The sequence below is a fragment of the Leopardus geoffroyi genome, chromosome E2 (assembly GCF_018350155.1).
Source record: "Leopardus geoffroyi isolate Oge1 chromosome E2, O.geoffroyi_Oge1_pat1.0, whole genome shotgun sequence".
NCBI classification, from domain to species: Eukaryota; Metazoa; Chordata; class Mammalia; order Carnivora; family Felidae; genus Leopardus; species Leopardus geoffroyi.
The window spans coordinates 51,900,527-51,927,794 of NC_059335.1; the positions used below are offsets into that span (position 1 = coordinate 51,900,527).

The 27,268-nt window shown below is 48.0% G+C and overlaps 1 protein-coding gene and 1 non-coding gene across 2 annotated transcripts in view; one reads left to right on the forward strand and one right to left on the reverse strand.

The window, feature by feature from the left end:
• The window catches only part of VAT1L (vesicle amine transport 1 like), a 149,680-nt gene that overhangs the window by 21,210 nt on the left and 101,202 nt on the right, over positions 1-27,268 (forward strand). The window contains exons 2-3 of the mRNA XM_045439815.1: positions 2,695-2,824; positions 6,809-7,024. Coding sequence (XP_045295771.1) covers positions 2,695-2,824; positions 6,809-7,024 — 346 coding nt within the window. The remainder of the gene's footprint in view (positions 1-2,694; positions 2,825-6,808; positions 7,025-27,268) is intronic.
• Positions 5,689-5,853, reverse strand: LOC123579541. The gene has a single exon (XR_006702839.1). It is a non-coding gene; the product is annotated as a small nucleolar RNA SNORA15 (small nucleolar RNA).

A 27,268-nucleotide genomic window follows, 5' to 3' on the forward strand; every position in this document is an offset into this window, starting at 1 on the left:
AGATGAAGTGCTTGATTTGGGACGTAGAAACTCCTTTTATTGTTATATAGCGATGCTTTATATATTTGGTTTTGTTGGAAGATGGGCTGTTTCGCAGAAGTGAAGTTCATGGATAGCAGAGGTTTGCCCATCGCAGCTCTGAAACTATCTTTAACCCTTATTTCGTGGGAGTCTTCCTAAAACGTGTCACGTACTGCGCCTTCTTAAGATACAAATTTAAATGCTAGCATTTATTGAAACTTACTCCGTACCTGGCATTATGCTTAGGTGTTTAACTGTCATTAATTTTCCCGACACCCCTGCGAGACAGGTACTATCATAAGCCTCCACTTTACCGACGAAGAAATGGAGGCTTACAGAGGCTGAGGAACTTGTCCAAGGTTACAGAGGGAGAAGTGATGGCATTGGAAATTGTGCCCAGGGCCTCTCCAAGCTCTTAAGAAAGTGGCCACACTACTGGAGAACAATTTGGCTAATCAATGACCCTCAGAACTGTTAACCATTAAAGTAGATCTTTGGGAGTCTCCATGCACATTTCAGAAATGTGTCTGTTACTCTGAGCATCCCTTGGACACTTTTTTTTTTTTTAATTTAAATTCAAGCTATTTCACATACAGTATAGTCTTGGCTTCGGGAGTAGAACCCAGTGATTCATCACTTAACATATGATACCCAGTGCTCGTCCCAAAAAGTGCCCTCCTTAATGCCCATCACCCATTTAACACATCTGCCCCACCCACCTCCCCTCCAGCAACCCTCAGCTTGTTCTCTGTATTTAAGAGTCTCTTATGGTTTGCCCTCTCTCTGTTTTTATCTTATTTTCCTTCCCTTCCCCTATGTTCATCTGTTGTGTGTCTCAAATTCCACATATGAATGAAATCACGGTCTCTGTCTTTCTCTGACTTATTTCGCTTAGCATAATACCTTCCAGTTCCACCCACGTTGTTGTTGCAAATGGCAAGATTTCATTCTTCCTGATCGCTGAGTAATGTTCCATCATATATACCACATCTTCCTTATTTATTCATCAATCGATGGTCATTTGGGCTCTTTCCGTAATTTGGCTATTGTGGATAGCGCTGCTATCCACATTGGGGTGTGTGCGTCCTTTCAGATCGGCATTTTTGTATCCTTTGGATGAATTCCTAAGTAGTGCAATTGCTTGGTCGGCGGGTAGTTCTATTTTGAATTTTTTGAGGAACCCCCATACGGTTTTCCAGAGTGGCTGCACCAGTTTGGAGTTAGTACTCAATCTGGCAGCACCTGTGTTTGAATACTCACACGTATTCCTCCATTCAGCAGATTTTCTTGAGCGCCTGCTATGTTGCTGCGGGCCTGGTGCATGCCGGGCACTCTGGAAGCAAAGAAATACGAGGCATGCAGCTGCCTTCAAGGGGGACACACATCAGTGATACTTCAGCCGGGGCAGTTGTGAAACTTGCCTGATGTGTGCACAGCAAAACCTTGGGAAGGTGGCTCCTTTTGAGCCCACCTTTCAAGGAAGTCACCCTCGTCGCCATTATCCATTCTCTGTGGATGGGACTGAGGAGTGGAGGCCAGGAGCCATAGGTACAATTTGATGTTTCCTTGGCTCCACAGAGGTGGAGAGAGGAATGGACAAGCTGTGTTTTAAAAGTAGTTCGAGCAGTCTTGCTTGGAAAAGAAGCTGTGGCCAGATGCTAATGGGCCACACGGAAGAGTCTGGTTTCTATAACCCCAGACTTTCTTAAGATGGTGGCTTATGAAAACAGGAAGTACATTAGAGCATCCGGTAGAAAAAAAAACACATTCAGTGGGATGTGTTTTCTCATTTGATTAGTTAATGAGTATTCAATGCACTTTCCAAGAGTAGCTCTCAAAAAAGACAACAGTTTGGAGCATTGGCATTATTCTCACGAAAATCAAGTATATAGTTTTCCAAAGAGGTGGTTTAATATATCTTAATGATAACTTTCCTATTTCAAAAGTAATATGTTAATGGAAACCACTAATCACTTTTCTCATCCAGAGAGAACTAAGATTTTCCAAACAGTCTCTTCAGTATTACCATATCCATTGGTCTATCCGTTTGATCTCACTTCTTCTAGTTACCGTCCCCCCCGTTAGACATAACGTAGTCTCTCTGTCGTTCATATTCGCCGTTATGGGCGTTGTATATGGCACAGTGCTGCTAGGAGTTTCTGTGATGACTGATGTGTGACAGTTGTTCCAAGACCTTTTAAATTGGTCTTTTTTCTCTCTGATTCTCAGTAGATTGGCTGATGGCCATTATGTCTGGCTGCTTTCCCTGTGTCTTCTTATCACTTCTTCCTAGTATATTCTTTACCCTTGACAAAGTGTTAGCATGGCTAATGACTGGGCTATTTAGTACATGTTGTTAGATTAAGCAGGCTCTGAGGGGACAAAGGGGCGGTCTTTTGAATTGGAAGGCCACCTCTGCGATGGCTATTTTAACTGCCAGGAAAGCATCCCTTATCTAGAGAGATAACTGTTTTGCTTTATTAGTGAGGTCCAGCCAAATGACTTACTATTAGGCATATTTTGCCAGGAAGAAAAAAGAAAAAAAAAAAAAGAAAGGAGGGAGGAATGGGGCAAGGGAAGGAGGGACGAGAAGGGAATGGAAGAAAAGTCAGGTCATTGTGTTCTCTTGGCTCTCATTTTGAATGTCTCTCTTTTCAAATTTGTCGTTCACAGTGGATTAAACTTCATTGACTTGATGGTGCGACAAGGGAACATCGATAACCCTCCTAAGACTCCCCTGGTGCCAGGATTTGAGTGTTCTGGGATCGTGGAAGCTCTGGGGGACAGCGTGAAAGGATACGAGGTAATGTTTTGGCTAATGACGGAAGAAGTAATACCTATCTGGAATCTGTTGCGATCAGAAAAGATGAGGCAAAAAATGCTTGCGAGAACATGTGTGTGTGAGGACTGTTGTCTTATTGTTAGGGTTTTTTTTTTTTTAACAGTGTTTATAAATAATAGATTTTCCACATACCCTGTGCATTTCTCATGCACCATCTTGGTTGCTCCTGGGAACAGTCTGGGAAGTGGCCCAGGAAAAGAAAGTTTCCCTTTTCTTCATGTAATACAGCTGAACAAGACCGTGTCGCCTCGGGTCAACCAGGTGGGCATACTCCCTCACCCTGCGCATGGCTCCCATCTCCCCCGTACCTCAGGTGCAAAAATCGACGACACAACATAGCAGCTAGGGAGAAATAGCCTCTGTATTTCATAATTTGGTTCCCTTAGGTATCTACTTAACTGATGCATTTAAGTAATCTTTTATAAACCATTATTTCAGACACTGGGGAGGTGACGCTTTTAAACGATGATTTTAAAGGCAAAGGGTAGAAGTACCTGTCAACGAAGGAGAATTGGCCGTGGATTGATAGCTTTGGAAATAGGGCAACGGATAAAAAGGGTTATATTTTTCTGACTATTTTGTAAGTGTTTACAATTCTCTATAATAAAAAATTTTTAATCGATGAAAAGACATATGACCCTTCCTACCACGGTAATGCAAATCAAACAGAATCCGGTCTCTAATGACTGAAAAACTGTGGGCAAATCAATCGCACAAAACCGCAGCCGTTTGGAGTGAGGAAAACCAATGCCAATCAGATACGAGAGCTCTCGCTCATAACTTAAGGGCTCCCCCAGGGAGAAACGAACCGAGCTAACATGTGAGAACCCGGCAGAACCAGAAACATGGGCAAATCATTCTTTTTCAGCCTTACCACAATGCTGCGAGGTAAATACTGCTATTGTCCCTTTGGAGATGAAGTTCAGAAGGGTGCGGTTGTTTCCGGTGAGGTCAACGCAAAGGTAGTTGAATCTGGAACCGACTCTTCTTACGATCCCATGTTCTTCGCCCCTGCTCCCAACCTGCAAATGCTGCAGGGCTAAATGCAGGAAGGAAAATCTTATAAATGGAATGCCAAAAAGCCCTTGGCTCAGCCCTTGAGACTGAGCAGCAGTCTCAAATACACTCTGCAAGTATTAGTATGCTCCAAATTCATTGTGACGAATGTCTGAAAGTCTCATCCCACTCGTCATTTTGCCACTGGTTTCCAGATAATCGAGGAGGAAAGTGTTGAGGAAGAAGTAAATGCACTTTTTCCTTTCTTTCATATGGCTTTGCATTTTCGGTCCCCAGGTAAGCAATATAACCAGTGGCAGCACCCTACCCCTCACCCCCGCGTCCCTCCAGTGTCTGCCAGCTGGACAAACAAATGAAAGAAGCCACCTACAGGTTTCCAGTCAGGGTGTGGCTTGGGGGAAAGCCAGTACTAATTTTCCCCCTAGAATTCTGATTTAGTTTTTTCAATCATGTTGGAGATGGGATTTCACGAAACAACACACTGAATAGCTCTGTTGGTTTGATCCATTGCAAGGGAGGCTTGAAAAGTTGTCTCCAGAGGTACGGTGGTAAAGGAATAATTCGGGCTCAACCGCCCAGGACGAACTTCTTTTTATTAACAAAATCAAATAATGAGGTCAACTGGATATTTGAAACAAAAAACAACAAAAGAGCTGCCTACCTCTGGACTCAGGCTGGGGCTGATGTGATGGCCTGCCAAGCCACTCTTGCCATTTTCATGGAGCAAAGCTGAATAAGAGACTGGAGCAGTCAGCCCTGTGACAGTGTGATCAGCCCTGTCAAGGTGGTTAAACTACTCTTCATTGTCCTCTGTGTGGACACTGGGGGTCATCGGCTACTCCATGGTATTTTTGGATCTTCGGTTTGCATGATTCAGTGCAAAAGAGAATGCCAGTGTTAGACCTTGGTTATCCTCTGGCCCAAGCAGTTGCATGTAAGATGGTAACTCTCAACAATCATCATTTGGCCTTCAACCCTTCCAGGGATTGGGACACTCACTGCCAGGGAATAGCCTTTCCTTTCCGTCAGTTCTTTCGTTAGACAGCCATTCCTTCTAGTTCGTGAAATAGGTCTGTATTCAGTGTGCGATCATTGAGCTGGGAGTTCCACGAGGCCAGGAACCCATCTGTTCTCTCAAAGAGTCAACAATGATTGTTCTTTCCTCGCTTTACATGCCCCGTGCCAAGAGTACGGCATGTGTGTTATGTTATTTCGTCTCTGTGAGGACCCTTTCCTAACATCATACTCATTTTACGGCTGAAGAAACGGAGGCTTAAAGAGGTACACCAATATTCCCAAAAGTGGTAGGTTCCTTGGTAGACACCTTTAGAAAAATAGGTCTCTGTAGCATGTACCTCAGGTGTGATGAATTAATCATTCGTATCTGGAGTCAGCCTTGGTAGACTCAACTCCTGGCTCAGCTACTCCCTAGCTACTTGACCTTGGGCAGGTGCTTTCATGTCTCTTGGCCTCAATATAAATGTCTGTAAAATCTATAATCCTTCATCTGCAATGCGAGCTCTTACACACCCATCTCATAGGAGGCTTTTGTTGTTGTTTGTTGAGGAGGGGATGAAGAGAAATGCTAAGCTAAGAGAAAATAAAACAGGAGGCTCAATTGTCAGTATATGAAACTAAAGCACATGTGTATGAAAGCCATTCATTGACTGAAAATTCGCTACGACCACAGCAATCTGAATACTGCATTTTGAAAGTCAGAGACTACAAGCAACTAACACCAAATAGCAGAGTGGGCCAGCTTAACCAGCACTGAGCAGTTCATACAAGTCATCAATATCAGTTCACTTAGTTGTATTTCCCTTTAATAATGATATACTATGAAAAAGCTTACCATATCAGCTGAACGACTTTAAAGGGAAGAATGCCACTCCTCCACTTTTTTTTTTTTTTTTTTTTTGCATGATGTCTGGCTATGTAAAAAACTGGTGAAAAGAACACGCATTCAGCCATGCCTTCATAGCGGTTTGTAAAGATTAGACGAGTTAAAACATGTGACACCCGGGGCGCCTGGGTGGCTCGGTCAGTTAACCGTCTGACTTCGACTCAGGTCATGATCTCACGGTTTGGGGGTTCGAGCCCCGCGTCGGGCTCTGTGCTGACAGTGCTGAGCCTGGAGCCTGCTTCAGAGTCTGTGTCTCCCTCTCTCTCTGCCCCTCCCCTGCTCACGTTCTGTCTCTCTCTCTCTCTCTCAAAAAAAAAAAATAAATAAATAAACATCAAAAAAATTAAAAAAAAAACCCAAAAACCAAAAACACATGTGACACCCCTAGGACAACACCTGACATATAACACATGTCCAAAAAAGGTTATTCTTCATACCTGGCGGCATCTCCCTAGTTTGCTCTAAGTTTGGCTGTTCTTGTTCAGTCTCCTGCACTTAGGTTTCCATGGCTTCTTCTGATGCACCACGTTTTACCTCTACTGTGATCGGTAATCCGGTGCTAGGCTTTGATGCAAATATCCCAATGCACTAGCCTGGCAGGGAGTCCACGTGGAGTGGCAGGAAACAGATGAGAGGAGATAACCTAGCCCCGCCCGTGTAAACTGCCTTATGGCTTAGTTTTCCTCCACTCCAAAACAGAGATGGGACGAGAGGCTGAGTTGGTCAAATGAGATTCTGACACCAGTATTCCACGGTGTGTGATGTGGTGACATTGTATAGGAAAGCTTCAGAAGGCAGATGGAGAACCTGGCTGCTATGACTCCTGGCAAGTTTTCATAGATGGGCTTCAGAGCACCTGCAAATGCCTTGGAATTGGGAGGCCGGTGAGGGTGTGCATGTTTGAGGGTTTGGGCTTTTTTTCTGGGAAGGAATCTATAGTTTTCATCAGGTTCTTAAGAGTATTTGAGAAATCTTTCAGGAAAGAGTAGGAAGCTTCCATTAACCATGTGCTTCCTCGTGCCCAGATCGGGGACCGTGTCATGGCATTTGTCAATTACAATGCCTGGGCAGAGGTGGTCTGCACGCCAGTGGAATTTGTCTACAAGATCCCAGATGACATGAGCTTCTCAGAGGCTGCCGCATTCCCCATGAACTTCGTCACAGCCTACATGATGCTCTTCGAAGTTGCCAACCTCCGAGAAGGAATGTCCGTGCTGGTACACTCAGCTGGCGGTGGTGTGGTAAGTTGGTTGGTTGCACGTCCTCTTCCTCAGTATCGTTATGGTGAAGGTGGACTGATACCCAGTTGACAGTGAGGTTCTTATGTGAGCTATTGTCCATCAGTAGGGATGATCTCTGTGGTTCTGGATGAAGCACATATGCATGGCTCATATAGATGATTGCGCTGGGGGTAGAATGAGCCTCTGGAGTTTGAAAAGTCTCCGAGATGGCATGTTAGGACTCAGTGGGTCTCAGGGATGGTTTCAGTCTTGGTGTCACAATGGACTATTATGTCGATCATTGTGCAACGGCTTATAAGTCATGTACTACCGGTGTGATCCGAAACACCAAAATGGTGGATGATTTACTTCTTCAGTAAGGTGCCATGGATTCTAGGTTGTTCCCATATTAATGACATCCTTATTCATTTGTGTTCTGATCTATTTTCTTGAGTGGGAGAGGTGGATGGAGATTGTATTAGCACGCTGGGCATCACACATAAACCTAAGAATGTCTGTGCGAGTAGGTGAACCTGCTAATATCACCTGTCAGCTGTGGCTTTGGTAAGGGGAGAAATAATGGAAATACAAAGTTGCTGCCTTAGAGCTCAGGGATGGCAGAAATTTCTTCCATGGTTTGGATGTGTCTCAGCCCCAGGCACTCAGTCCGTATTACACGCCTGCCACGTGGTAAGCACTGTGTTCCCATCACGGTCTACTGGAGTCAGAGTAGAGCTCTAGTCTTTCTGAGCACGAGAAGTATAACTCATTAATTCAACAAGTGTTTATTGAATACATTCTATGTTCTGGATTCTATGGGTTGGAGATTAAAAAGAGAAGGTCCTGATACACCCTTGAGTAGGGTTGCTCTCAGTATTGGTGATTTTGTGGTTTGATGAGCTCAGAAATGAATTCATACGCTTGGGTCTATCCATAAAGATGTTTTCCGCCGAGGTTCCGCTAACCTTCATTCTTTCCTTATCTGGGCTTTCTACAACTATCAAAACCTTATGCAGTAGAAAGCGCATTTCTGTTTTGCTCTCCAAGAAGACGAACTCACGTACAAAAACGTGAAGGCAAAGTCGTGAAACTTAAGGAATATCTTCAATCACCTTAGCAAATTTGCTGATGTCTTTTGACCATGAGTAAAGATATAATAAAAGCTAAACATCCTTAGAAAAGAAATGGGTTTCAGTGCCAGTGAATCTACTAACAGCAAGCAAGCCATTTAGAATGCTGGCATTTATGATCTCCGTGTGCTCAGCATACCAAGTGCCAGAGACTGGTTTTCATATTAACAACAGAAGCTCCCCTCTTTACAGTGGTGCCGCACCCCGTTCTGCTGAGAGCCAGTGTTTAAACATTGGCACTGATGATGTGTTCTTTCTGATGTTTTTTCTTTTTTTTTTTTTTTTTTTTCATTTTGAGTTTGTTCCTGGAACAAAGAGGCGTGCATCGGGGGCACGTGTCTGTCTCACAAAAGGGAAGAAAACCTTGGGAAATAACAAAAGTTCCTGTCATGCTTTATTCAGGGCTTCTAGACACTATCACGGTAAAGATCCAAAGAGTGAAACATGTGAAAGCAAACCGGGGGAAGGGACGAGGAGGTACGAAGAGAAGTCTGTGTGCCCATAATGCAGACTCTGACGTCCTAAAGCTTTGCTGCGGACTTTTCCTTCCTAATAGTGAGCGCAAAGAGGGAAGAACAACCAGCCATGCAAGCTAGTGTTCATTTGAAGGAAACAAACCAGTTACTAGGGGAAAACCGTACCCAGTGCTGGGTTTTGAGACCAGGGAAATATTTCTCTGCGGTTTCTCATAAGACATGTATGCAATACGCAATAAACTGCCCTCAACAATAGTGTTGTAATACATGCAGCTATTTCTGTGATGCTTTTCTTATGGTGTACCCCTAACGTCATCTAGTAGCACCAAAATAAAGCAAAATTTAGTGAAAGCAGATACCTTGGGGCCAAAAGGATGTAGTCTGGCTTAACCTACAGAGAGTTTAAAGGTGTCATTGGGCGGCCCATCTCTCAGGCGAGTGGGTCTCCTTGAATGGTATTTCTCCCAACCAAGATTTGATCGGTGGTGTGGAGCACTGAGTTCAAGGTGACCATTAAAGGAAAGACTTTTGACGAAGTGCACATCCATGCGTATGAACACTCAACCAAGCTGGGTGGAGTTGACACTCTCTGACAAAAACCAAAGAGTCCTAGGGCGGGGATGCCTGGGTGGCTCGGTCAGTTGAGCATCCGACTCTTGATTTCAGCTCAGGTCAAGATCCCAGGGTTGGTGGGATCGAGCCCCGTGCCAGGTTCCACAATGAACATGGAACCTGCTTGGGATTCTCTGTTTCTCTCTGCTCCTCCTCCCTGCTCATGCTCTCTTTCTCCCTCAAAACAACAACAACAACAAAAAGGAGTCCTCGGAAGAGCCCAGACCATTCCATTGCCCCGCCAGGGAAAGACCAGTGAGACACTCCCAGGCAGAGCTAGGTCCCTCCCAAGAACACAACCAGCCACTATTCTCGTGGTTGGGGGGGGACCTCCCTAGGGAATACATTTTATGTGTTATCTGTAGCATCCTGGGGAGGAATGGGGGCGCTTCTCACCACTGTGGGGCAAATCTGGTAAGCGCAGCCTCTGGCTCATGTTTGCTGTGGTAACAGGAGAGTGACCTCCCGCAGACGATCTGTGCTCTAATCCCTGAAGTGAGTACTTAACCTTACATGGCCAAGGAATTTTGCAAATGTGATTAAGGTAAGGACCTTGAGATGGACAGAAGATCCTGGATTGTCCAGGTGGCCCCCCATGTCACCACAAGGGTCCTTACGGATAGAAAAGGGAGGTGGAAGAGCCAGAAAGAGATTTAAAGATGCTACACTGCTGACTTTGCTGATGGAGGAAGAGACCACAAGCCAAGGCAGGTGGGCGGTCTCTAGATGGCTGGAAAAGACAGGGCGATGCGTTCTTCCCCTGGAGCTTCCAGAAGGAACGCTTTGATTTTAGCCGAGTGAAATCCATTTTGGATTTCTGATCTCCAGAAAGAAATAGAATAAATCTGTTTTTCTGGAGCCACTATGTGTGGTAATTTACGGTAATGAGAAATGAATACAGCCACCTTCCCTGGGCTGCCTCCCTTCTCACTGCGGAGCGCGCACAGCCAGCAGCAAAACTAGGACTCAACACCCTACTCTGGCTGATGCCAAAACCTATCCTGTCTCCACTCGACAGCCTGGAGTCTCGGGAGAACCCAAATCATTCCTCCCTTCATTTATTCATTTGCCTGACAGATGCTTGTTCAACCTCTACCCAGTGCTGACGGTAGGGCCGAGGGCTGTGGCCCAGGTGTATGTTTTCTGACTTGATGTTGATAGGATGACAGAGATTAGATCTAATTAGGATAAAGTTTCCCAGATCGAGTTAACATGAAGTTTGCAGCTCTCATGGCGCCAAGACCCCTGTCTGATTTTTATCCAAGGCTGGGGAATTTGCAGACAGGACGTGTGGAACACCAGCCTGAACTGTGATTTCGAAGGACACTAATACGGCACAGCCGTCCCCGCCTTCTCCAAGGGGGTACTTTCCAAGACCCGCCGCGGATGCCCAGAACCGCAGGTAGTACCAGACCCTGTGCAGACCGTGCTTGTTCCTACACGTACACACCTGTGACAAAGTTTAATTTATAAATTAGGCGCAGTAAGAGGTTAACAACCACAGCAAGAAACAAAACCGCTGCAACTTATATTGTAATAAAAGTTATAGGAAGGGGATCTCAAAATATTGTACTGTACTCACCGCTCTTGTGATGACGTGAGACGCTCCGATGCCTACGTGGTGACGTGACGTGCCGTGAGGCGAATGGCGTCAGCGTTGGGAGGCAGCGTGAGGCTCCTACTGAGTTTCTGATGATCCGTCAGAAGGAGGGTCACCTGCTTCCGGATCCAGGTTGAGCGCGGGCAGCTGAAACCGTGGAAAGCAAAACCGCGGATAAGGAGAAACGACTGCGTAGGAAAACAGTCCTGTCCAGAGTAGAATACTTTCTCAGTGGAACTGCCCCAGTGTCTACACTGCTCTGTCACATCTTTGAAGGCACTTTGCCCCTGACAATAGCAGAACCAGATAAGTTAATCCCATCTTTAGAACCCAGTTGAAAACGGGCTTACAACCTCTTAAAGGAAAAGGAACAAAATAAGTAACCGAGTGGGGCTCGTGTCAGGAACTTCACGAGGGTTTTACCGCCCATCCCGTTTAACGAGCTGCTAGGACTTGGAGCATCTCGATTGGGATGTGCTCAGTTTCTGGAGATCAGCGTGACCGTCACCCTCTGGGTATTTGCTTCCGTGACTGACATTTGATGCTTTCCAGTTTTTGGCATCCTTTTACCTTTTCATCATCTCAGCTGAACAGAGAGAAGGCAGCCTGAGACGGGCCAGAGATCTTGGAAAGGAAAGCAGAGCTCAACTTTCAGACACAGTTACGTGGCTACTGCTCAATTATTAAATTCTATTCATTATAGATGGGGCATTTCCAGTGTCGTTCAAATCACTTCGAAGAAGAACCACAGAAAGGAGAGCCAGGATCTTTGGAGGGGGCACTCTGAGGCTGCCCTACCTCACGGGGTCCCCCCTGAGTGGCCAACTAACCATTAGCATTACACGGTCAGAGCCTGGGGAGAGTGGGGGTCCCCACGTGTTGGAGGATTTGGACATATCAGATAGCCATTCTATTTTAGCAGAAAAGACAACGACCATCTGCAAAATCACTACATGAGAATATTTTGTTGAAAACAAACCTGTCATTGATCGTGGAAGGCACTAACATCTACCCAACTAATCTAGCCAGCAATCCAGGAATCACAGTGAGCCCTTCTCCTGCATGCAAGAAGTTTCCACATCCTTTGATTCGTTCCTTTATTCATTCACTCATCCAGCCCAGAGGTAGCAAGGGCCCACTCAGTTCCAGACACTGGATTAGGCACTAGGCGTTCAACATAGAAAAACACCAGATTTTCTTCATTCAGTGAGATGCCCTATAAATCAAAGGTGGGCATATAAATCAAATAATCACAGGAATAACTTTGCCAAGTGCTAGGAAAGGGAAAAAGAAGCCAAAAGAGTGCTTGTAATAGGGAAATGACCTGGGGTAGAGGTGAGGGGTGAAGTCGGCGGTGGGGGGGTTCCCCCAAGGATGTGGCATTTGCACTGTGATCTCTGGAGGATAAGCAGATAGACAAGAGTGGAGACAGAGGTGGAAGTGGAAGGTAGGGCATTCATGAGACATAGAGGCAGGGGTAGGCACAAAGAATTACAGACCGTAGGACCTTCCCTATAGCTACCTGCCGTTCTCTGCCGCGTCTCCTGCTGCTTTCATCATGGCCCCGGTCTCTCTCACCCACTTTACTGCAACGGCCATTTGACTGCCTTTCTGTGCACAGCCTCCTAAGTCAGCTCTACTGGCGGCCAACACCCCAGTCTTCTCTTGTCACTCCTTATGACCCACGGACACTCCCACTGTTGGGAGGACAGAGTTCAGTCTCCTTAGCTTCTTGGCCCCAAAATGGCCCTCATCATCTGGATCTTGTCTTTCTCCCTGGCCACTTCTCCCTATCCCTCTTCTTTTGGGGACACAGGACTCGAAGCTTCCATAGGCACGTGGCCAAGATGGCCACCCAGCCAGGGACTGCATTTTCAAGCCACCCCTCCCTGCCGGGCCCTGCATCTAGCTGGGGCCACACCCCTGAGCTCAAACCCATGGGCCACGGCAGAGGCCTCCATGTGATGCCCACCGCTAACCTTGTGCCCCTTCTTGTGAGACCCTCTGTGCTGTCTTCCTAGTTTCCTGGCAGATGGTGAGGCTGACCCGGAGCATACGTTAAAGACAGCGGAGTCTCCATCTGCCCAGGACCCTCGGTTCCTGCCTTTTCCTGCCCTGTCGTGTCGCCGCCCCTCCCCCACCGCCACTTAGACTGTATGTGAGCAGGGGGAGGAAGAAACTTCTGTTGCCTTAACTGCTGAGATTCCTGGGATCACCTGTTACAGCCGCGAGCGTTGCGTTTCCTTTCCTGCACACAGAGGGCATCTGACGTCCCTGCATCCCCAGGCTGTGCCCGCCTCCTCCCTCCGCTGTCCCCAGGGTGAAGGCACGGGCCCTGGAGGCAGACAGTCTACATCCACGGCTCACCTCCTCGGGCAGGGGGGCAGGGCTACTCAGCGTCTCAGTTTCCTCATTCACGTAACGGGAATGATAACGGTACATTTACTCCTCAGTGGGTTTTTGTGTCTGTCGACTGGGTTGATGCTTAGGAAGCACCTCACATAAAACCAGACACGGAGCGTTAACTCTTGTCATTATTATGTGTTGCTTTGCTCATCTTCTCCCTTCCCCCAACCTCCAAGCCCCCTCCATCGGAGCACCTGGGTCTTATCCTTTTTGTGCCTATTCCTTGCTATATGATAAGTGCAGCAAACATTGGTGTTTCAAAAAGCTGTTGCAGGCCGTTCTTCTGTGTTCTAGAAAAGTTATTTGCTGAGCTGAGGAGAGCCCTGTCATTGAGTTAATCCCGGGGTGGGGGTGGGGGGAATCATTTCTCGGGATCTTGTAAATTCCAATCTATTAAGAGGCCCTCCGTGTCCTTGCTCAGGCCGTCCAACGTTCTGCATATTTTTTGCAGATGTTTTTGTCTGCATTTGGTGTCCATTACTCATTGGATGAGGCCCCCTTTTCATGGCCCTGTGGCCGCCCCACCCATCACCCCCTCCGTCATTCTGTGGTCCAGCAGGTGGTCAGTCTGTGTCCTTCAGCACCCCAGCTAGCAGGTACATGCATGAGACCTGAGATCAGGAAGGAAACAAAGACAGATACCAGCTTGGGCCGAACAAACCATAGCTGCATATAGAGTCTTTGAAAACATGACTCATGTAGCCGTCCTAACAGCCCGCCCCCATTGGAACCCACTGGATAGCACTTGACAGTGAAGAGATGGGGCACGAGCTCTAGACACAGACTCCCTGCCCCACCTTCCCAACCACCCTAAGACTCAACTTCCTCGCCTGTAAAATGGAGGTGATATTAGTGCCAGCCTTCGGTGGTGCTTGTGAACTTGGGGCGGTGCTTGGCACGTGATAAACACCCAGTGAAGCTTAGCGATTACGATTTCCTAGGTTAAGAGGTCAGGTTTTGTTTCCAAGCCTGCAAAGTTAATTAGTAGGAAGGATCAAATCTGAATGCATATGTCCAGGGCCAGGAACCCCCGATCCAGTGCCGTTGACAGTACACCACAGCCATGGCCTTGGGAAGGTGGGCACCTGCCCCTGTTTCTTCTGCCTGCCCCACGTTGTACCCCGGACAAGGAGGACTTCACGAGAGCAAGACCTCCCACCTCCCGGGATCTACAACACGAGGAAGCGAAGCCTCTGAAAATTTAAAGACAACAAAGTGGCTCTGTCATCTCCTTCATGAATAATCAAAGGTACGAGGAGACACGCAAGGGCAGCGTCAGCACCAAGGGCTCCAGCCTGAGGACTCTGGGATGCCTAACACCCTGTCCTCTCAAGACCCCAAGAATAAGGCCCTCACCTTCCTAAATGTCACAGGTGCTTTGGTGAGCGATGCCTCACGTCTCTGCTCCTGGAAACCTCTGAGGCCGGCGGCCGGTGCTTGGGTTCCCCACGTCAGCAGTATGCCTTAGGTTAAGGAGAAATATGTCTAAAAACACGTCTTCTGAGCAACGTCTGTGTCTGCAAAAGCCTCATTTGATCTTTACTCTAGCTGCTTTTAACTCCTTTACAGTAAATCATGATTGGGTCAAAGAAACCATCTTTATCATAAATATTAGAAAGGTTAAATTTGGCCCCTGAGATGGGATTCGTGCATTCATTGGTCATGGAATAAATGTATCAGTTCACAAGGGGATAAGGCCTAGATTAGAAGGAGCCCAGCAATTTCCGTACACCGTCCATGAGGCAGATACTATCACATCCTCATTTTCACAAAGAAACTGAGACACAGAGAGGTTAAGTAACTTGCTCCCACTCCCACAGCTATGCAGAGGAAGAGCTGGTTTATGAACTCGGGTCCCTTTGAATACAGGACCCATGTTTTCAAGTACGAGGTGGTGTTGACGGGTTGGTGACGCTGGTAGAGACCCTGCTTCTGCTTAGAGTGAGCTGGAATGGATTCCACTCCATGGGTTTGGTTGGTGGGGTTCTTCCCCCAAGAGCTGAGGACAACCTGGGGTTGCCCAGGAACTCAAGGCTCCTCAGGAAGAGGGGAGGATCTTCTTGGGACATGGGCAACTTCTTGAGGAGCCAGGCACATTCAGCACCGGAGCTGCCCTTGGTCCTGACCATCTAGCCGAAAGGAAGCCATGGCCGCTGGGTTGGTGCAGGCAGGGATGGTGTGATCTCTTCATCCCTGTATCCTGAGCACCGAGCCAGGACCTGACACAGTGGTGTCGGCTTTGTAGAGGGAATGAAGGAAGAAAAAGGAGAAGGAGGCAAGAACGGGGCCCAAAAAACAGCATTTAAGTTACAAAGATAGCATGAAACAAAAAGGTCCCGATTCTGGGGTCACCACTGGTTTTCATCCTAGCTTCTCTGGGGTCCAGGGGAGAGACCTTGAACAAGTACTTTAACTTCACCGGACCCTGTTTCTTCATCTGTAGAAAATGGATGTAATACCTATCTCCTACTTTTTATATGGTGTTTTAAAAGAGCGTTATGGGATGGGCTTGGTATGCTATCTGGTGCACAGAAAACTCAAGTGTCAGAGGCTCTCATTAGCGGTATTATTACCATCATGTTATAATTACTGTTATCTGATTAGAAAATATTATTCAACAGCACTCTGGCATTTATAGCCAGAAGCCAGTGGGCAGCAAATAGGACACTCAGCTGGCGGCTGGTTGTTGAAACCTGGGGCAGCAGGCAGCCCGCGCCGATCTCCGCCCCGTCCGTGTGTCTTCCCTGACGGCCGGCTGCACGGTGTTAGTGGGGTCATCACATGGGCCCCGTCCCAGACATCACTCTCCTCAAACATGAAGACATAATTAGACATTAAGGAGAATCTCGCTCTGTAATTCTAGCCCTTGGACACGTGCCGAGAACTCCAAACACACGAACTAGGCTTTGCTGAGTTTATCGGACCCTAAGGACCCATCGACTTCCCAGTGACACACCCAAAGGGCGCAGTTGCTTTGCAGAATATTATTGCCCTCATTAAGATGCCAAGTCAGTTCAGCTGGGAAAGAGTGAGATGCACAGCAAGGAGCAGGCTCATCTGTTCTCACGGACACCAGCAGGCTCTGGGTGCCCTCGCACCCCGCGGTGCACGCCATGATACCCACTGCTGCCCCTGACTCACCCCCCATTCAACACGCGCCTGGGCTTCTCAACTGTGCGATCGATCGGATAGCGAGGGGAAATGTGAACCCCACCTTTGCTCACCCAAGCTGGAGTCCCCCCACCCTACCTCCCCCTTTCCCGGCCCACACTCACCGCACTTGGTCATGACCCGCACCCCCCACCTCTCTCGCATCTCTCTTTGCCTGGTTCTCTTTCCATTTGTCTAGCTTTTTGTTTCTCTGTCTGCATCTCTCGTGCTTGCTTCTCGTTCTCTGTCTCTCTGCCTTTCAGTCTCTCTTCTTCCCTCTCTTTCTCCTTCCTTCCCTCTCTTCCTCTCTCTCTCTCCCCCCCACCCCCTCCTGAAGCCTGCCGTCTCAGAGATATGATGCATATTTCCCAGAGGCATGTGGATCCCTGATGGCAGTAGTGATAGGTACTGTCGTAGGAGTACAGGGTGCTGTGACTATAGAACGTGGGACCCAAGCACCTGGGACCCAAACACCAAGGCACTCTGGGGATCAGAGGTGACTGTGCTTAGGAGGAAACTTAGAGCTGGTATCTAAGGATGAGCAGGAGACCGGGAGGTAAGAACGGTGAAGGGAGGAGGGATGGGAGGTTACAGGAATGGGCAATGACACGGAATCTGCACAAAGAAGTGACAGTGAATGATTGGCAGGTAAGTGACCCCATAGCAGCCATGCTGACAGTCTCATCCTTATCCTTGTCCTAAAAGCCATGTGGAGTCGTAGAGGGTTTTGAGCAGAGATTTAACTCATGGTTGACATTTTCATAAGTTCCTGTGTTGCCAGAGGGTGAATAGATTGAGCCTTTAGAAACAGCGTGTCTGCTAGTGATTTCAAGATGGCTAAGTTCCAGAATGTTCGCTCCAACTTCCCTCATTAGAACAGTGAGAGGGAGGGCAGCAGCCAGGACTCCGTGCTTTGGGCTGCTATCGTCACGGTGTAACCCTGGGTGAGCCCTTTGCCATCGTTGTGCCTCAGATTTTCCTGTAAAAGGAGGCAGACCCACTGCTTCTTCTGTAAAATAAGGTAGACTCAATATTTGATCAGGAAAATGAGGAAGGCCCCATGGTTTCTAAGGTCCTGTCCGTCCACTTCCCTTGGCGATCCTGTGTCTCCTTGTGATGTTTTCTTCTTTACCTCCCGGATGCAAACTTCCTAACCTGTCTCTCGCGTCACCAGCACCCATTCCCCTAACCCTGGGCCCCCTTCTTCAAACTTTTAGAGAGTTAGAGAAACAGTTAACAATGGTTGTTTAGGCATTCGGTCTTTGGGGCAGACTTCCTAAATTTGAATCCTAGTTTCTAGGACTTGTGACTTCGCTGTGCTTTACTTTCTTCGTGGATAACATGGGTGGTTCTACCCACCTCAGAGTAGTGGGAGCCCTGAACGGATCAATGGGTGTAAAACATTCAAATAACGCCTGGCCACCGTGAGTACTGAATAAATGTCACCTAGTAAAACTAGTGGATGCTGTGATGTGCCATCCAAAAGGCCCTTCAGGACTGAGGGGCCACTTCCCGTAGCTGCTGTGGGTGGGTTGCCTCTTGAGGACTGTGTCCTTCCCAGAAAAAGCCCTCGGGGGAAGGGAGCTGCCTTGTCAAGTTTCCTGACCCTTGCTGGGGCGGCCTCTGTTCCCATCACTGTGGCTACAGTCCCCTCGCCCCAACGGGGACAACTCTGAAGGGCTAGCCCAGCTTTGGAGCAACTTGTGGGACAAGCTTAAGCATCTCTTGCGACCGTACCACAGCTCAACCTCCCCTTTCTGCCCAGTCCTGTTTCGCTCATTCCTTGGCAGATGCTCTTCCCAAGGGTACTCCCCAGTAAACACCCTGCATGCAGATCTCCACTCAGAGTCCTTCTTCAGGGAACTTGGCCCACGACGATTACTGCAGCGACCGTTACTACGATCCGACATGGTATCTGTAGCCCGTGCAAACCTGTTGGCCTACCTGGTCCATCCTTGAGTTCCTCAGCGATGGCCCCCATTTAGACCTTGCTGCAGAGCCCCAGACTCACTGAGTTCAGGAAGATCATTTCCTCCGTTCTGAGAATCCTCCTATTGTCTAGAAGTCTGCCGAGTGTCCAGAAGGAACTAACGAATGCTTACAGGTTGAGTATGTGGATGAATATGGGAGCGGGTGAATATTTGTTTTCTTCCCAAATCACTGGGGCTTCTCTTGGTATTAACAAACCCAGGATGTGTGCCAGCCCGAACATCGGAATACCTTCACAACACGGCCCTGAGCTGGGGAAATGGAGCCCCGGGCTTTAGTCTCCCGTGGTGGGCTTTGCCACCAGCATCAGGGAGAGAAAAGTGACATGATTCTGGGATCGGCTTAAAGAAGAGAAGCTCAACTGAAAGGTTAAAGGTGTATTTCTTTTGACCAGAGCAAGTTACTTAACCTCTTGGGACCCCACTTTCCTTGTCTTCATCATGAAGCGTTGATGTGAGCATTCAGAGAGTTGAGTCAGTGGTTTCCAAAGTGTGGTCCCTGGACCGTCAGCATCACCCGGGCACTTGTTAGAAATGCCAGTTCTTGGGCCCCGCGCAGACCTACTGAAGAATCAGAAACCGGGATGGGGCCCACAATCTGGGTTTTAACAAGCACCCCCCCCTCCCGGGGGACTCCAGCACAAGCTCGAGTTTTGAGAACCGGTGATCCCAAGAGCTTCCTTAGAACAGAAGTTCACACGGGAATTAGATGCCACTGCCTTGGTGTGATGGTGCTCCGCGAGGTGTAATCACATCGACTATGGATGTAAGGAACGCATGACTATTCGTTTCGGTCCCCTGTACTGATACAGGTGAGTTTATGCTTATCACGGCCCAGAAGTTCAGAGTCTCGGACGCCAGACCCACCTGTGTTTGCCTGTCAGCTCTGGCAACTAACCGGATGGTCTGAACCCACTTGCTCAAGCTTTCTGAGTCCCTGTCCCCTTGTGTGCGAGACAGTGTCCTGCGGTTAGCAAGGTGATAGCATCCTCGGCACGCCGCCGGCCCCAGTGGGCACACGGTAAACAGCGCCCGTGATCACGTGCAACTCCCACCCTACCTCAGAGACGATAGTAATGGAAGAATGATCTTGTACACGTCTTAGCATTTGCTAGGAAAACCGATGTATGTATGCCAGGGGTCCATGCGCCACCTGGCATGCAATATCCACTTAGCTATTTTTAGTTTATTTTGTATTTCTTTTTTTTTTTTAATTTTTTTTTTCAACGTTTATTTATTTTTGGGACAGAGAGAGACAGAGCATGAACGGGGGAGGGGCAGAGAGAGAGGGAGACACAGAATCGGAAACAGGCTCCAGGCTCTGAGCCATCAGCCCAGAGCCCGACGCGGGGCTCGAACTCACGGACCGCGAGATCGTGACCTGGCTGAAGTCGGACGCTTAACCGACTGCACCACCCAGGCGCCCCTATTCTGTATTTCTTTTTAAGTTTATTCATTTTGCGAGACAGAGACAGTGCGGGTGGGCAGAGAGGGAGAGGATAGAGAATCCTAAGCAGGCTCTGCGCTGCCAGTGCAGAGCCCGACGTGGGGCTTGAATCCACGAAACCTCAAGATCATGACCTGAGCCGAAATCACGGGTCAGATGCTTAACTGGCTGAGCCACCCAGGCGCCCTCCATCCCCACTTAGCTATTTTTAATTGTGCTGCTGTCAGAAATGATGTTTTAATTGTCAAATTCCGATGTCCAACTTTTCAAATTTTGTGAATTTTTTTATTGAAACAATTTTTTTTTTTTTTAGTCTTCTTTTATTTTTTGAGAGACAGAGAGACACAGAGCATGAGCAGGGGAGGGGCAGAGAGAGATGGAGACACAGAATCCAAAGCAGGCTCCAGGCTCTGAGTTGTCAGCACAGAGCCCGATGCTGGGTCTGAACCCATGAAAAGCGAGATCATGACCTGAGCCGAAGTCGGATACTCAACCTACTGAGGCACCCGCCCCATCAAGTTTTTATGTATATGTATATATTTATGAATTTTATGTATAACATATGTATTATAGATACGTAAAATTAGGCATGGAAATCCATTTTGTTCTTAACTTTTTCACAAGTATGCTGTCGAATGTCTTGTACCCATTTTTTAATTTATGCTCACAGCAACTCTGTGAGGTATATACTATGATCATCAATGCATTTTGAGATTTAGGAAACTGAGGCTTGCTTAGGAAACTGAGGCGGCTCTCCAAAGTCGCACGCTTGGCAAAGATGGAAGTACAGAAATCACAGGCGGGTGGGTCTTTCTCTAAGCCTGTGTTTTAAACCACTAAGGTAGGTCGGGAGACGAGGAAGGTGACAGCAGGTATGGGTCTACCCATCTGCTCAGTGCTTCTGCCTGTTGTCTATTTTGGGAGCCTTGAAGCTACCTTGTGACCAGCTGTCTTTTTCGGTGGCATATAGGGTCACGTTGGCCTGAGAAGCCAGGTGGCAGTGGGAGGGCAGGAGTGAAGCTTGGGCGGGAGTTGAGGGCGGGGGGGAGAGCGTTACTCCTCACTTGTCCGGAGCCCCGACAGAAGGTCGATCCCAGTAGGGTGGCCAGATTTAGCCAATACAGATTTTATCTGGCAATCCGTATTTCCCAGGGGCCCCCGAGTTCTCCCACAAAAAGTTCTGAACCTTCCCGGGAATTAATTACACCGGTGAGGCTGAAATCCTGGATTTGAGGCGATTAGGGGATACATCCAGTCAGGAATGCATTAAGGACGGCAAATATTTTAAGCCTGGAGAAAAGGCACTGAAAGGAGCCTTGTTCTCCAGAGCCCATCCCCACGATGCGAAGCGGCTGCAAGTTCAATGCCAAGACCCAGCCTCCCCTTCAGGGCCAGACAGAGGCCAGTCTTACTCCCTGCTACTCAGGGCTCTCCTGTAGCCTCAGGACCCCGCAGCATGGAGAGATGACAGCACCTTGAAGCCCGGGGCTGGGAAGGGGGACAATCGTGGGGATGGAGCCTCCTCTGACAGCAAGTGCACGACACAGGCAGTGGATCCTATCTATGCACCCGGCAGACCTTCACTGGGTGTTTACTATGTGCCAGGCACCACGGCGGGTGTCTAGAATGCAGTGGCACATAAGGGAGACAGGCACAGAACCAAGCGGCAAACAGATACCTATATACATACACCCTATTTTCTAAACATGCGTGTGCGTATGTGTATATATACGGATACAGATGCACATTTTGTTTGTATAAATACACGCATATTACAAGGTATTATGTAGTATTTATTGTTACGTAGTATAGGTAATTATATAAATATCCTATATTATATATAATATTTTACATCTCTAAAAAGAAAGGCTCAAGATGCAGAGAGAGTAAACAGGAAGAAAGATGCAGATTGAATCTTCAAAGACGGCCTCCCTGAGCGAATGACATTTAAGCAGAGACAAGGAGGCGATTATGTCAAAAGCAGGAAGCTCACTGTGGGCTTCAGGAAGCAGCACACACCCCAGGCAGGAATAGTTGATGGCCCTAAGTCACTGGAAGAGGGCTGTTCTCCTTGTCTAGTCACAGAGTTGGCTTGCTGGGGTCCAGGCTGCGACCCACTAGGGCTGTGTGGCAGACATCCAGACGCCACCCATATACCACATCCCTGCCCAAGGTCGGTGCGCAGTCCCGATTCATGCCGGCACTCACCGAGGTCATTCTCTCATTTGAAGTGGGCCCTTGCATGGGTAGGCTGGAAGCATCTGGGAGTTACTGACCTGGGAGCATCCCTCAACTCATGAGCAAGGGGGTTGGGGGGCAAATTCCTGAGCTCCCTCCCCTCTTGATGGGATGATGAGTATTAGCATTGTCCACATGGTCTCTCGTCCCCACCAACGATGGGTCCAGCTGTTCACCGGGGGGAGCCATTTTACAAGCTTCCCTCCCTCCCCTGCCTCTGCCCCACTTCCTCCTTCTTCCTCCCATCTTTGCGATCGATTCCCAAAGAAGCCGCACGCACACAGATCTGCATCTTAGGGTCTGCTCTGGGGGAACCAAACCATCTAACAAGTCATTCGTGATCAGCCAAAGGCTAACTCAAGCATCCCCTGCCCAACATCCACTCCCACCAACCTCCGTATCTCCCGCCGTGCCCCTCTGCCCACCTTCCCCTTGGAACCGCACGCTTTTCAACCTGACAGCCCTTGCTGTTCCCTTCATCCCTCGGCCTGGAAGGTTCCTGGTCATCATTTAAATGTCACTTCCTCTTAGAAGGCTTCCCTGCTCTCCCATCTCTACACCTTCGACGTTGTTTTACTGATATCGCTTTGGCCAAACTCTATCCATCCATCCATCCATCCATCCAACAGATATGTACTAACTACCTCCATATGCCAAGCACTAGCATGCCACACTGCCCACGAGTCTTCCTGTCTAGATAGATCTTCTTGAGGTCAGAGTGGATCATTAGGCATCTCTGTGTTTCTAGCACATAACACGGGGTCCAGGCTGGAGTGGGCGCTTGGGAGACACTTGATCAAATTAAACTGGTAAACGTCACCTGTTCCAGGCAGACAGCATCTGTGTAACGATGATGAGGTTTTTAATTGTGTGGAGGAGGATACATTTATTAAGTATGTAGAACTAATAAATGAGTCTGTTTTCATCAAATTGCGAACTACATGTAGACACAGTTTCATTACTTAATATGGCTTGTAAGCCATTAAACCAGAGACCATGTTTGATTTACCAATACCAAAATGAATTCTTCAAAGCAAAATGCCCACAGCACGCTCTACTTTATTAGCCTGTGGATCACAGAGTCTGAAATGCATGCTTTCCATTCCAGTCGTCTCTTTAGAACTGTGCTAAGCGTTTTGACCTTGTAATTTCATACTGGTAGTGTTGCCATTTAAAATACAGGATGCGGAGCACCTGGGTGGCTCGGTCCGTTAAGTGTCGGGCTTCGGCTCAGGTCGTGATCTCTCGGTTTGTGGGTTCGGGCCCCGCGTCGGGCTCCGTGCGGACCGCTCAGAGCCTGGAGCCTGCTTCGGCTTCTGTGACTCCCTCTCTCTCTGCCCCTCCCCCGCTCGCTCTCTGTCTCTGTCTCTCTCAATAATCAGGAAACATTAAATAAATGAAAACACATCATGCAACCCTACCTACTGGCAATCTCTTCTCCAGAAAGATTCAGAGAGTTCGTCACACAGGGACCCAGTCTGTATTCAAACAATGAGCATTGACACCTTGTCCAACAATGTGCTAGACACAAAACATACAGCAGCGGATAAACTAGATTTAGACTCTGCCTTCTGAAACTTACAGTCAAAGATCCATGTACAAAGGTGTTCATTGAAATACAGCTTACAGTAGTAGGGCATTACAATTTCCTAGAAGACAGGGGTTGGTTAAAAGGCATTATAATAGACCTACACAATAGAAGATTCCCCAGGCATTCAAAATGATGAAGCTAGGGAATTTTTCACAACCCACAAAAATGCTTACAATATGAGCCTAAGTAAGAAAAAAATAATGAAGGCACACAGTGGTATATTCAGTGTGATTCCAGTTCTGTCAAGAATCAAATATATACACATATATATTGCAAAAACTGTTGGCACAAAATCAGCCAGATTATGTAGAATATTTATCTCTGAGATACGGCATTATGGTTGGTATTTTTAGAGTTTTCCGTATTTTCCAAATGTCATTCTTTACCACGGGCAGGAACATGTGTTGCTTTCATCATAATACTTTTTAAGGAGCCGAACAGAGAGCAGACTAGATCCTTCCACTGCACAATGTGGCACTTCCTCCTCTCCCACATCAGAAGAGCTTACCAAGATGTTCGGAGTTTATGCTGTGCTTAGGGAAATAATAGCCTCAATCTTGCCAGGAGCTTTTGGGGGATGAGGAAGCAGACAGGAAACTCAGAAACCGTAAGTGGTTTATGTTTAGCTCCCTTGTGGACTGCAACCTATAAATATTTAGTGGACAAAAGCAGGGGGTGTGCGAGAGGGGGACGGGAGACAAAAGCCCAGCCATCCACCTTTCCCTCTACCCCCCATGCTTCTGACATACACACATGTGGTCCTCAAACTGGGTTGCCCTGATACCGTTCCAGCAATGCATCTCAGAACCTTGGCAATAATGGGCCCACGTGCATGCTTTTCCTCTGAGGATGCATACCCTGCCTGCCCACCAGAGTGTGGACTTGACAGAGCTCTAAAAACGTATCATGCGATACAACTTGCCGTGTGTAAAGTGAGAAGGTTAAATGGATGCTGTTGCCTAAAGAAAAACACCTATTTACTGGGCCATGCAAGACATTTGGCTCGTGCAGACATGTAAAGAGAGCCCGATCAGCCACGAGGCGGTTCTGAAATCAAGCGGCGAAACCCAGGAGACCGGAGGATGACCGCGTTGGCTTTTCAGAGAGTGTGCAATATTGCTAGGCCGTGGTTGGGAATAGCAACGCGATTTCTCCCTACTTTTGTAGTGTTCTGCTCATCTGTTTGATCTGTTCGAGTTCTGTTATGCAAAAGTAGGCTGCGGACACAGAAATACCTAGAACTGCCAGTGCAGAAGTGGAGGGAGGTGGTCCCACCATGCCACAATTCGGAGGATTTCCATCCTACCAGCTGTCGTCCACTGGACGTAGTTCTATTTGCCAGTGACAAGATACTAAAGGGACTGGACATGGTCAGGCTGGAAAAAAGAAGGTTCAGGATGTGAGAATGATGTTAGAGCGATTCAACAGAGTAGTAATACGGGGTGTGAGCCCCCTCAAGTGTATTGTTTTGTGCGCCATGACTCCCGGGAGCAAAATCTACAGGGAGGCTCCCCAGAGCGCAATATAAATGGGACCTTCAGAACCATTAGAGTTGCCCCCAAACAGAATGGGCGAACTGGGGAGGCCATCCGTTCTCCATTTCCGTCTCATCAGTTTTCATCCTGGAAGGACAGAGCGGGAGCTGGGTTGGGCTTTCTGCACTAGATTAGAGGGTGGAGGACCTAGAACATCTTTAGGTCTTGAAGACGGTGAATCTCGGCTTTTGATGCTCTTCATGTTCATACCTTCTTGCCCCCCCTGTGTGTGATGGCCCAATCGGAGAGCTTGTTGGGGAAATGCAAGGAGTCAGAGTCCTTAACCATAATATTAGCAGGTGCAGGCAGGATGCCCAACCCTTCATGAGGTGGCATCCGTCACGCCTCACATCCGAGGGGCGGGCACCATCACCACACACGTGTGTGCAAAACGAACGTTCTGCAAGCTCATGTGAGCCGCACACTTCCCGAAGGCTAGTAAGTACAGTCAGGGGTATTTTGTAGTCAATCCGTGTCCAGAACCTGCTGTCTGCTCCTTGTATTCCTAGAAGTCTCCTATGGTGCGCGGCACAAAATAAGCATGCACAGAGCATAACACGTTGATTTATGTGCTGAATGGAACAAAAGCTAAATGTAAAGCTTGTCAAACTACAAAAATGGATACCATGAAAGGAACAGGATGTTGCCTTCCTGAGATGTATCAAAGAAGGAAGAGATGTCAAGAGATTTCCACCCATTCATTCATTCCCACACTTACGAACACCTTTCACGTGCCTGGTGCTGTGCAAAGGTGGGTGGGGGTCCCAGGAGTGTCCATTAAGGATCTAGTGTTGGGCCTCGTGGTGTCACTGTAAGAGAGAGGGCTTGATAAACAACACTGAGGGTGGAATTCATTTTTTACTTGTTGCGTTTACAAAGAAAGTCAGTCAACTTTGAAAGTTTGCTGTTGATTTGAAACAGCAGAACAAAGCGCCGGGAAGTGAGCTGCTCTTTAAAAAGATTTTTTTTTAACATTTATTCATTCTTGAGAGTCAGAGTACAAGCAGAGGACGGGCAGAGACAGAGGGAGACACAGAATCCAAAGCAGGCTCCAGGCTCTGAGCTGTCAGCACAAAGCCCGACGCGGGGCTCGAACCCACGGACCGTGAGATCATGACCTGAGCCAAAGTGGGATGCTCAACTGACTGAGCCACCCACGCTCCCCTAGTGAGGTGTTCTTTAGAGAGAGCAGGTCTGAGGATGGAGAGGGAAAACATGTCAAGCAGACGGGACTGAACGTCCCTGTGGGAATTCCCATCGGGAGACCAGCCTCTGCCCTTCACTTCCCCACAGGCCCGAAGACTGAACGTCCTCTCATCCAGAGCCATTTACTGCCACCCTCCCGCTGGGATGGGCTCTGCAACACCCAGTTCAGACCCTCAACCGAGGGGTTTGAAGCCACAGGAAGTCCCGAGGTCTGATCTCTGAGGGCAGGCAGAGGAGAGCAGTGCTTTGAGAATTTGGGTATTTCGTGCCCTGGGGCAAATGCTTTCCAGTGAAGTCATTGATCGTATCAGAAGGTCGGGCTCCTATTCCTGTCGGGAGACCCGGTTAATGAGGGGCCTTCAATGAACAGGGATATCAGGAAAAGGCGCGCAGGCAGACCCCTGAGTCGTGGAAACTGTCATCTCAGGTGAGGGCACTTACTTTCTGCCAGTCTCTGATGCACCTTGGTTCCCAAATCTCTGCGGTTGGGGCACAGGCAATATAGCAGAGGCACAAAGACGGGAGGAGGGATGTAAGCTTATACTTCCTAAGCCGCCACTTGGTACTCAACCCCAGGCAGAGCCTTCTCCATATACTATTTAATACTCAGGTCAATGCTGTGAAACGGGTAATACGATCCCAACATTAGAGATGAGCTGTCTGTTAAGAGTACTCGGGCCACCGTCCCTCCAGTAATGAGTAGTAGGTCCAAGGATCAAACTCTGGGTCTCACGGAGGCCTACACCTTGGCTCTCCTCTCCTGGCCACCTGGACTTACCTTGACTTAACATTAAGGTGGCTACCCTCATAGGGTAGGATGACCCAATCTGCCTAGGGCACCTCTGGCTTATGCTTGTTGGATGGAAACAAATGAATAATAGCATCA